We start from the raw sequence: 12192 nt of genomic DNA on the forward strand, positions 1-12192 counted from the left end.
CCACCATAGGACAAAACAATGTCAATACTACGCGTTTGCCAACATTGCAAAGATGGAGCATCTATAATGTAAGTTTATTGTTGTAGTGAAACGACCAAGACGTATTTAATGCGCCACTGAGATGTTAAACCGATTATAAAATCGTTGGTTAATATTTTATAATAAGCTTTTTTGTAAATATTTTTTTTAGAAACTATTTAAATTTATACAAGTTGTCAGAAATAGTTCATGAAAAGAAAGATGTTGAACTTTCCCAGCAAAACGAACTTTCCCACTGACGTATACTTTTGTGTGCTTATGTTGCTTGATAATATCTTGCTTCGTGTAAAAACGCATTTCGCAAAACAAACATGCAAACAAAAAATTGGATTTTTTAAAAGATAACGAAGAACAATTAAAGTTTCTCATGTGTTGTATAAAGACAAAAAAGTAAAATAAGCACAATTCTTAGAAATAAGGACGATGTGATAAACATGAAACAAATGGATGACTTTGTGTGCCGCAAATCTAACATCTTCTGTTCAGTGCCTAAAGCCAAACAGGTGGGGTAGTTAAAAGCACATAAGCATTTATCACCTTAAATAAGCTGTTGTTAAAAGCAGTTTGGCCTATTTCTTTTTTAGTGATTGAAAATTACTCGATATTATACAGCGTTTTAAGGATTTTTTTCTTATATCAAAAGTTCATACACAAAGATGGCATTATGTTGTATTTGGACTCTGTTTGACGCGATGTAGGAATGTTATAACGTTGTAGTCAATGCCATTTAACAAAATTTCGTGAGGAACTATTGGTAAGTGACTGAAAATAAAATATATTTCTAAAAATCATTCATCACTTCGTCATGTTTTAATATTCCGCCCTAGCAATCGCTCTTGATCTTTCCAGTCGTTTTCCTACAATAGGCTAAGCGCACTGTGATTTGTGCACTATAATCTGCGTTGTTTATACAAAAAAATAGTCTTCAGAGTCAATAGGATTAATGCATTTTGGTCACTAAGAGTGACAAACTGCCTTATCAGTGTTGCATCTTATAGCGGAATGCTAAATTTGAAACCTTGATTTTTGGGCATTAGGGTGTACATGTGTCCTATAGTCTCAACGAACCGGGAAGTACAAATCGTAATAACACAGTGCGACAAAGCGACTGCTAGTGGGCGCTGTGCTGACGCAATAAAAGAAAAAAAGGAACAACAAGATTGAGTAAAACCCCTGGTGCCATTCTGATTTGATTTGGGTTACATAGCTGTCAACCGCATTTGCTGCAGCAGGTCTTGAAAAATTAAAATTTGCCGCAGAATTAAAGCAACATAGCAGTATATTACAAAGTGGTGGCAAAACAGCCATTCTCATTTTTTTGCTGTATTTAAGTTAAGAGAATATCAATGTCTTGAGCGTTGATCAATTTAGGGGGGAAATGCAGTGGCATAATCAGTCGTATAGTCTGTTAACTGTATATTTGCGTTACCAAAATGCCAGTGTCGTCATTTGTTTTTAGATTGACAACAAGGTAGCTAGAAGGGTTTATCGCACGTCACAATATTCCAGCTTGTGCTATCGTGCAGACGCTACACATTGTTGTTCCGCTTCACAGGGGAAATAGCACATCAGTCAAACGTATCTTATCACACGACCTAATCTGAGTCAAAAGTTAATAGCAATTAGCAAAAATTGTTAAAACACTGAAGTGGAAACATGACTGGAATGTTGCATGTAGTCCCGCCGGGTTCTGGGGCGACTTGCAGCCCTCATGGCCTTTATCATTCTTCTAACGAGTCCTACCCAAATCGACAAGTTGATGCATTCGTCCCATCTAACCCATACAATCACAGAAACTTGTTTGAGGCACCTGCTCTTCTATCGAGGTCGTCTATTGGAAGCTCGTCCGATGGATCAGACAATTGCCCGCAAACTTCGTCTAATGTTTTGATGAGTCTGAACACCGCGATTTTGTGCCAACCAGCTTATGCAACTCCAAACCAAATGAGCACAAATCAATACAGTGGATCGGGGAGTTCATGGACAAGTTTGCTTGTCAACCCCCAAACTGACGCAAGTAGTCAATATCAGTCTTCACTTCAATACGGATTCGGAATGACTTATCAACCACCGTCGCAGTCATCCTCCCTGGACACGAACATGAATGATATTGTTTCGCATTATCCAGAACTTACCAGCAAAGTTGTTACGCACCCAAGGGGTCGCACAAAGTCGTCAGGAGACTCAACAAAAGGCCAAGGAAAAAAGGTTTGAATATTTGAATCGTTTGTTCTGGTGACATTCGTGCATTAAAACTAAAGTTAACTGCTTTTTCGATCTTAAAGTACAAAATAGTTTAGTACAGGCCTGTTTCCTTTGTGTCTGTGTTACATATACCGTGTTGTCTACGTTGATCTCAGGAAGTAGTTACTGATTAATCGTGTTAAGATGCAATGCAGACGTCTAATTAAACAGGTGTTACGTTGTGCCGAATTCTCGACGCACAGTTCCGGCACTGCGCGGCTCAACTGTATTTCGATCAACTGCAGACTGTGGCGTTTTAAATCAGCTGCGCCATTTTGATTATATTTCACCGCAGTTGGTTAAAGCGTCTTGTTTTTTAAGGTAATGGCGATTTATATTTTGCAAAGCGTTAGTTCATTTGCGCAACAATAAACACACGGTTTGTGTGGTCTTTTTATCTTAAGAAGTAGAATGCTGTATGAACCGAAACTTGTGTGTTACAGCATGATGAACCTCGCATCCGACGGCCCATGAATGCCTTTATGTGCTGGGCAAAAACAGAGCGCAAAAGAATGGCTGAAGCTTATCCAGATCATCACAATGCAGAGCTTAGCAAAATGCTCGGTAAGGTTTTCACTATACCTCAGTGAATATAACGGAAGTTGGTATAGTAGCTATCGAAACTTTCCCTCACTTCGCTCATTTGGGCTTTCGCCATATTTCTTTTTTTCTTCAGTGGCGTTTTTAAGGATACCGACTATTAATCAAAATCATCCGAAGAAAGTGCGCGCTATCACGAGACAAAAACATCGTCGCCTTAAATATAATTGAATAAACTGTAATTTAGGTTATTTTGTGGCAACATTCAGATTAATTGACTCAATGACGTAATTGCGATATACGAGTGTTCGACGTAATAACTAACACATTGCAAACTATGATTCAACATTTTGATTTTAATTTCGATGACAGTTATAATACTAGTCAAACACAGATGATACATTTTGGTAATAAATTCATTTGGAATTAACATTGCGAACGTGCAGTGATGACAGTAAATCACGAGCCTGACTATTTAATGGGATGAAGCTGCGGGCTTGCTCAATTTCCTCATGCAGGGTTTGTCTTAAGGTAGCTGGCCACAGTACCGTTACCTAACTATACTGAATATCTTTGAAAACGCATAACGGGAAGCGTGAAAAACAGAACTTAACAAGTTTATTTTTAATAACGCTAATAAAGCTCAGGCGTCCCCATAAATGCTACCGACAAAATTTAACGCTGTGCTGTAGGTAAAATTTGAATGCAAAGTGGGTCTAGTGTAAACTATAGCACAGCCAAATTCGGTTATATTTTGGGTGATATTTGTGGCATGCGTTGTCACAGCAGGCTAGTTGCTAGTTGAGCAGTCACAAGTGAGGGATCCATCTCGTGATAAGACAACAATGATCGCAATTCAGCAGGAAACAACTGTAACCTCAACAATGCGGTAAAGGAAGGCATCAAACAAGCAATGTGTGCACAAAGATCAAATTACAATCTATAGATTTGAATGCACATTAGTCGCAAAGCAATCAAAATATTGCCGAGCTGGTTTTTAGCAAACAAGCATCCGACATCCATTTCAAACTGAAAAGAATCCCACAGTTCGTGTGCTTTCACGGCGCTTTTATTAATTCTTATTTGTGTGATAATTTCCGCTTCTTTATAGATATAGACATAGATATTAGACACAATTTTGTAAAATATGTTTGTGCCAAACCGAAATGTGTTTTGGAATCCTTTACATTATTTTCTGAAATATTTGGTCAATTTTCAAACGGTACAATTTAGTTTTTATTTATTACAATACCTGCAAAAGTTTCCTTTTTGAGGCTTGTATATAACGCCAGATAAGCGTTAAAGTATGCTTACATGAGTGACAGAAGCAATGTGTTTCGCGCCGCCGCTGTTTATCAGGGATGAAGAGGAAAACAAATCAGCCAGGAAGCGTTGAAATTGGTCGATTGCTTCCCTGAACTGCCCGTAGGTTTATGTGACAAAATTGTGCATTGCGGCTTACAGAACGATCATGTTTAGTGTTTCAAGGAAACAGTACATTTTATTGTTTTCAAAACGAACCACGCAAAGCATGAAAATACCATTTTTACGTTAAACGATGATAGATTTCAAGTTATTTGCCTCCAATCCAGGTAAAAAATGGAAGGAGATGTCGGCGGAGGATAAGGATCCATACCTAAAAGAAGCAGAAGGGCTGAGGAAAAAACACTTGCTTGAACATCCTGATTACAAATATCGACCACGGCGGAAACCAAAGGTTCGTCAAACTTATGCTAATCTGCATTGCATGGGAAATGGCTGAAAGCTGTAGCTGGAATAAAGCACAGGGATATGGTTGCAGCTTATTGTGTTTCTCGCTAGCGGTACCGCTTACAGTTGGTTTATTTCAGTTTCCTGAAATGCGCCGTGAAATTTGACGCGTCAATCGCAGAACCCACGTTATTAAGCGACCGCACTGCTTTTGACGATCACACGCTATCTTATGCAAAAAAAGCTATACCGATTTTTCATTTGTAACTTACATGTGCAAACATATAACGCCAAAGTAACAAAACCCAAACTTAAGATTCGTTTGTGCAGGAGCCCAAAGCCAGAAGAGGTAAAAATGCCATGACTGAGGAAAAATGCAGCGGGCGACAAAGTGACTTTAAACCGTAAGTTGATTAAATGTTATTGTACCTCTTACAACATTGTATTTAAATTGATACGTCTCTTATTAATTTTACCCGAACATTTGAACGACATCTAACAGTATTAGATAGAAAATCTAATTCACAAGTTTAAACCTATAATGCTAAACATAAAGTAAACTAAGATTAGTCAAAGTTGTAATTGTCGTTTATCAACCAATTTCAGGTTAAACAAGCAAATTGGAAACGTAAAGCTTGGTACACAGACAAACCAGCAGCACAGCACAAACAGTTTTTCCAGTTGCAGCGACCTAATTCACGGGCGAAATAACAACGCCAGAAGCGATAGCAAAATAAACTCACGGGGCCCCAGCAGTTACGGACCATACAACGACAACAAATTTCCGGCGTGGACAATGCAAGATAAATATCTACCAGGCATAAAACCATCACGAGTCGGGTCATGCTCGTCGACCATGTATGCCGGTTTCGGGTTGCTGTCAGGAAATGTAGATGTTGGGACATTCGGGATGACAAACCACATGCGCCAATCCGCAGGTTCTTACGAAGACAGGTTTCGATCTTTGCTTGATGATAAAAATGCGTCTCGATCTGACTACGAATTGTCGTATGATTCAGTTAGTGGAAGGGCATTGGGTTCCGGATTTGGTTTGTCAAGTTCGATATACGATCGGTCTTTGCCTTCATCATCGACAGGGTCCAGCAGTTACCCGTGTCCTGACTGGCCTGTTGCAAAGCGTGCCTCCACGTCAGTGGCCGCTTCAGGCAACGACAGCGTGCGGTATTGGAGCCAACAAGATGCAGACTACTGCAAGCAAAATTTTCGATCGCACAATTCAATTTATTCTCTTGACGGAAGTTCTAACATCGATAATTCGGGTATTGCCTCCCCGTCAAGCCAGACGCACAAATCCAAGAATCAACTTTATCAACCTTACCTTATGAATCACATAAACAGCAGCGCTTATGGCAGTTCAGAAAACTCACTGTCTGTGTCACCGGTTGCATGTTACGACGGCCAGTCCGCTCAAACGTATAATGCCATGTCATCACCCGCTGCTGGAACTGAGTTTGAAACAAAAGCTGCTGAATTTATTCCCAGCTCGATCGAAAGTCTAACACTGTACAATCAAGAACCTGCCGAACACTTTCAAGCTGTTCGTGGATCATTTTCATCATTTAGTGATCAAGACGGGTTTTATTGCGGGCAAAAACTAAAAGCTAATGTTCACGAAGATATTCTCCCACCAAATGAAGAGCAACAAATCTCGTATGTTAAACAAGAAATGACAAGCTCACCTTCCAAAATGACCTATGATTGTGCCTTTCCCACCCAGGACAAAAGAGAGTGTTCTGATAAACACGTTTCCGGTGTTTTCTTTGAAACTACTTCAAGCGATCCCACGTTTTATAAAAATTCCGAGCCCTTAGAATATCAGGAAGCTTTACCGCACGAGACCGTTTCCTCCAGCACAGCGGTATCATACAACAGGCAACAACAAGAACTTTCGCCTCCTCAAAAAATTCCAGGGGTGTCTTTTGAAATGGATTTGGCTGCTGTAAACGAAACCAACAAACCCAAGGGAACGTATTTCTATCCAGAAAATCAAGTGGATTCGGCAAATCAACCCATAGACACTGGTATAGAATCCAGGTACGTGCCTATAACCCAACCATCACATGATGATCAAAACCATACATTTGATGTACCTTCGTCATCCACATCATTATACAACGACATGCAATGTTCGTCGCAAGATACGGACCTCAGCGGTGCAGCAACTGGAAGTCCTGCATCAGAGGGCAGTGACAAGTCGCCCTGTGGTCCAAATGCAGAGTTTAACCGAGACGCCAATACTTGCTGCGAACAAAACATAAGCACTTGATCGCCTGATCCAGCTGATTGTGCAATATGTTTTTTCCTTGATGGCAGGAACTTATCACGGTAATATCGCCGTGACAATCTGAGCAATCCAATAAATTGATGTAGTATATATTTAGAAGTCATACGAACGCAACCTCGTGTTGTATAAGTTCACTGTATTGCCCCCTGTTTTGTTTTGCTATTTTGTTTCGAATGTTCCGTTTTCAGTGCGCTGAAAATAGTGTGACAAACTGTTTATTTACTGCCAAACAATTCACTGCTTTGCTTTTGAACTCTTTTAAATACTGCCTATTTAACATGGCAATATTGTTGGTAGGACGTCGCCATTTTGTACAAGGGCAGTGAGTTGCCTCCGCAACGACAATAGTGGCGACTTTTATCACGCAGACGCTGGCGGGCAGAATTAAATTTTGATGTGTCATGGGGAACATTTTTGAAAAAAATGGTAAAATTTGCAACTTCGTATCACTGCAGTACGTGTTAATAAGGAACGGACAAACAAAAGTTTAGCTGTTTGTGCTACAGCGGGCTATTCAGAGACCAGTACGTCTCTGTAAGCGCAGTTTGTGCTGACGCCTATGTTCGTCTTTTGGAAGCCAAACTTATTGATGGTGACAGTTGTCAGATCATTTTCACTGTATATGTGTAAATATAAGTGTTTGCAATATCATTTCCGTACATTCGTAAACCGGCTTCCACTGTTACCCGAACTCCGATATTTCTTCTGTTTACACACACTAGCTCAGGTATAGTTTAGTCAATCAACAATACGACAAACAATTTTTGTCATAAGAGTGTTTTATGTACCCCCGCAAATATGGTGGACACATCTGCTTGTTCTTTGGTGGAAGTACGCACAACGTTGAACATTTGACATCCTCATTTCTGTCACACCACAGAGAACTGTTTTAACGGTAACAACTTTGATATTGTTCAGTGACACACGTTATTGTTTGTGCGTTTATATTTTTCGCCCCGCAAATTTGTTTTTGGTTTTTGCGCATTTTTTTGCAAGCGTAGCCAAGTATAAATATTATGACGCCATGTTTCCTGGGCATCTGCAACGAATAAAAATTGTCAATAAAAAGCAGTATTTGTAAAAAAAATATTTACAGACAGGCTGCAATCTGTGCCCAAAGATGAGAGCGCCTATCATTGACAAGCCCGCTCTAATTTTCCGCGAAATTTTATTCGGGGCCGTGTTAACAATGAGGAGGCGCAAAGCGTCACCCTATGATACCGTGAAAATCACAGACAGATCTCATCGGTGGCGAAAAAAGTCCAATGGATCAATTAAAAGCGGCGTTAGGGTAGAACATATCGTACATTTATCGAGGATGTTCGTCAACGTATTTCGCAGTAATTTTTAAACGTTGCCAGCGGACCCCTGCATGCGCCGGTGCAGAGAAGATATGGCCTCGGGTCATTGGGGGCTTTTTGTTGTTTTATGATAGCCGTTCGTTTTTAAACTAATATCACATTTTTTTAAGCTTGAAGTTTTATTTTTTTGAATACCACACTTTACAGGCAACGGTGCAATCACAATTACAATGAGCAAACATAAAGCATTCAAAAAGGACAAAACACTTGAGATTTCATCAGTTTAAGTTACGCGTGTTACTTAACAGCCATATTGGGAAATAAGTCGACGCAGATGCGGATACAGTTCCCCTCATGCCGCTTTGCAGTTTGACGTCAACAAGACGGGCATTTTCCTGGACTGCGACAATATATGTCAACCCGAATTCCTTTAGTCGCAATGAGTTCCAATATAATCACGATAAATTTAAACATATCCTATAAACGCACATTTGTTCCAGGGATTAAGGCGCTAGCGCTGAATAAGTGTCGACCAGAGTTCGGGTCACTTATGGACAGCGTTGGATTTAAATGTCAACATTCAATGTACATTGTTTATCTTTTTCGCAAGAATGTGCTTCGAAATAATATTGATTGTTAAATATAACACACCACAAAACGATGAGTTCCGGTAAGTACCCTTGCACACACAAGTCAACAAGCAGGCAAGCTTTTACTTTGCGTTCAGCACGCACTTTGCCTCGCATTGCTAATGTGCATTTTTACTCAGAAATGTCGTTGTTGGAATGCACCAGGTACGAAACATGAAAACAGAAGAATTAATCTTATTTTTTTATTAAAAACAACTATGTGTCATAACAAGTTTGGCATTTTAATTTACTCAAAGTAGATTATATAAAGTAAATTAACTATGCTGATACTATACAGCATAGCAACATACAATATTGCTTCGATGGTGATTAGCCTTTCAGCAGCACTTTCGCGACTTGCATTCTTATATGGCAATGTAAATGCTCAGTGGGATCAATGAATGATCGGAAGCCGCCGTCCTTCCGACCTTAGACTAAAATAGTCGGAAAATGCGTCAAACTTCGTCACTTGATAGACAGCAAGATTCACTTTGCCTGCAACTTTCGCGCTTACTGGTATAGCGATTTGACTTCTTGGAGCTTTGGATCCAGTTGTTGTTAAACATTTATTACGCGCACATTTGAAGTGCGAAAAAGGGGATAAAAAGTTACTTACATGGGAGAAAATCATTTGTGTGAAGCACCACACAACCTTACAATTAAAAAAACAGGTTATTCGGACATGTATGCACATCGTGTGACCATCATCAAGGAAAAGGTTGACGTGCGATTTGCGTGGACTGCTTAATTTCAACATGTAATTGAGTCACATCATCCATTCCACGACATCCGCCTTTTGAAAGTTCTCCAGCGGAAAAATCTCAGGTTATAAAAATCTTCCATACCCATTGTCTTTCGTGCTGCCAGGCGTAAATTCCCGGATAAAGTATCTTTGCATCAAAGCTTTCGCTGTAATCATATCACCATATAACGAACTGTCCAAATTTGTCACTTAATAACAGTAACTCGTATAGAGTGTTTTTTTTCGAAAAAAAATACTTTAAATTGCATCAAGAAAAAAGCTGTGTTACATCGCTCAAACCGACTTCAATGTTCACTTAAAGATACTAATACACTTGCAACTTGTTTTAGACTTGAACGGAAAGATTTGGCATATTTGGTCAATCTACATTTGGTCATAATTCAACTCTATACCTGTAATTCTTATTTTTTTATAACTTACATCACTATTATTTTCTGCTTTGTTCCCTATGTGATGGTTAGTGTTTTAATACAACAACATTCGATTTGTGACAGGAAAGTTAAATTAATTTCGCTTTGTGAAATAAATCATAGCAAGGTTGCACCAGAATAATAGCTAAGCCGATAAAAAATCAGCATCATTTTTTTCTACTTTTTTTGAAAAGATATGCAGGCACGATTACTATTTGTAAGTAGGTGCAAAAACGTCTTGCACATCATACCATAAGTCTGAGTAAAGTCTCAGGGGTCTTTTGCGCCTCTTAGTGGCCACAAGTCTTAAATTGAATGTAAAGTTCAATTTACGCTTTGAGGACCAACAACTGTTTGTTTGGTGAACTAACTATAGTATATTACATTGGCAAGTATGTTTGTAAGTACAGTACACAAAATCTACAAGAAAGAAACAAGAGGTGTGAAATTTATGCTTTAAATATCAACTTCCAAATAAATTTTGCATTTAAAGGCCAAGTATTTTGTTGTAATTTAGTAGCACGAAAAGTTAAAAAGACTTATTTGCTGGGTTTACATATAGGCTAGAAACTTAATTCACTGTCGGTGACTACGTATACCGGTTGGGCATGGACTTATTATGATCGAAACTGTAAAGTTAAAAACTGCATCAACAACTCACTTTCGTTATGACGTTGATTTCCTGTATACCTTATGAAAGACTATGGATGGTATAAAGTAGCCTCATAAAAGCCTTGTCCAATTTTTTTTAATGTGGTTTCGTGTAAAAGTTTGTGGCCAAACACGCATAAACTACGAATCACCAACACAGCATTTTTCTGTGACCAAGTGAAAACTGCTTGTGATAATTGCCAGAGTTTTACGACAAATTAAGTTATCACTATTAATAATACACCCCGTTATAAAGACGCGCATGAGATAATAAGCCTATTTGTCATGCATCGTATCTTGTTTTACCAAATTATAACAAATTCCTATCCCGGCTGAACAGGCACCATAACTCAGAACACAAAAAATAAGAAAATGTATGGCAAAGCTTTTCAACCGTGGGGCCAACAAAGTGTTTTAAAAGAATACAAGGTGAAATGGAAAAACTTTTTATCGACTATTCAGCAAACTCATTTTTTTCATTTTCCGGGTCCATTGGTGAGACATAGAGCAGGTCACGCCTTAATTTTTTATTATATTAAAATTTTAGTATTTAAATTGCAATAATTTTATTAAGCAATATAAAACACGTCAGCAACTTTATTGCCATGGGATCGGGATAGCTGACAAATATTTATCTGGATATCAGCGAAAAACTCTTCGACTATCAAACTACGGAGGCGAACACCGAGTCCTCTTGCACGTTCGTGTGCAGACCTATTTTTAAGCCCGAGAATGACCCGATTTACAAGTCTAGCAGCTAGACAAGTTTTTAGCTGATTGTGAGGAGCTATTAAAAAATCGGCCTGGATTGACATAAGCTGCATTCAAGCTGTTGACAGTGGATAATTAATTTCTAAAAAAATAGCTATTGATCCTTATTGTGAAAAAGTTAGTGATTTTCAACCGATGTTCCATGGACTAGTCAAACTCATTAATATCTTGCGGAACACCTCGACGGTCTTTCACGGGGCACTGGTGTTCTGCGGAGCACCGGTTGAAAATCACTGTGCTGATTAAAGAAATAGAAGTACATGGATGGACGAAATGTATCTGTATTTGGTAATTTAGCCACATACCTACGCCCTCAATTGCATGTCGATACCAACAAGCAATGCAGTTGTTGAACGTGTTTTTTCTTTGGTTATTGCCATTAAAACAAAAATTAGAAACCGGATAGGAGTAAAGATGCTTGAAGCCTTAGGTCGCATTCATTCAAACTTACATGAAGATGGGATTTGATGCAATAGCTTCACTGCAACTGACACCATGTTTAAAAACGACATACATACACAAAAGTTTAACAATCTGCTGGTTTGGACAATTTATGCTTGTATGGTTTTTTACCTATAGTTTTGGTTTTGCGCATGTCATGCATTCTAAATAAATGTTTACTCGAGTTTCGTTTTTTGAAGATAATCATACTAATTGTCCGTCACTTGAGGGCGCTAAACAAGCGGTTTTAGAAATTTAGCATAAAATTAAAGTTTGGCCTGATTTTAAGCGTCCTGGCCTGTTTTGAAAACAAAAAGTTACCCTGGTCTAGCTTTCGGTGCATTATAGTTAACTCCCAATTAATTCTCCACTGGCTAGTGCAAATGCC

General features: G+C 38.8%; 1 protein-coding gene across 1 annotated transcript; it reads left to right on the forward strand.

Annotated features, from left to right (window-relative positions):
* Nucleotides 1-1323: 1323 nt before the first annotated feature.
* LOC145230025 (uncharacterized) lies at nt 1324-7909 on the forward strand. Its single transcript, XM_080095376.1, has 5 exons — nt 1324-2247; nt 2727-2847; nt 4416-4540; nt 4864-4937; nt 5140-7909. The coding sequence occupies exons 1-5, from the start codon at nt 1696-1698 to the stop codon at nt 6818-6820; spliced, it is 2553 nt and encodes an 850-aa protein (XP_079951502.1). The 5' UTR covers nt 1324-1695; the 3' UTR covers nt 6821-7909.
* The last annotated feature ends 4283 nt before the right edge of the window (nt 7910-12192 follow it).

Source organism: Phallusia mammillata, chromosome 5 (assembly GCF_965637545.1).
Source record: "Phallusia mammillata chromosome 5, kaPhaMamm4.hap1.1, whole genome shotgun sequence".
NCBI lineage: Eukaryota > Metazoa > Chordata > Ascidiacea > Phlebobranchia > Ascidiidae > Phallusia > Phallusia mammillata.

Excerpts from the sequence above, each read along its gene's own strand:
- LOC145230025 (XM_080095376.1), top strand. The coding sequence starts at position 1,696 with ATGACTGGAATGTTGCATGTAGTCCCGCCGGGTTCTGGGGCGACTTGC. Across the intron at positions 2,248-2,726 it reads CAAAAGGCCAAGGAAAAAAG|CATGATGAACCTCGCATCCG; the intron begins GTTTGAATATTT and ends TGTGTGTTACAG. Across the intron at positions 2,848-4,415 it reads AGAGCTTAGCAAAATGCTCG|GTAAAAAATGGAAGGAGATG; the intron begins GTAAGGTTTTCA and ends CCTCCAATCCAG.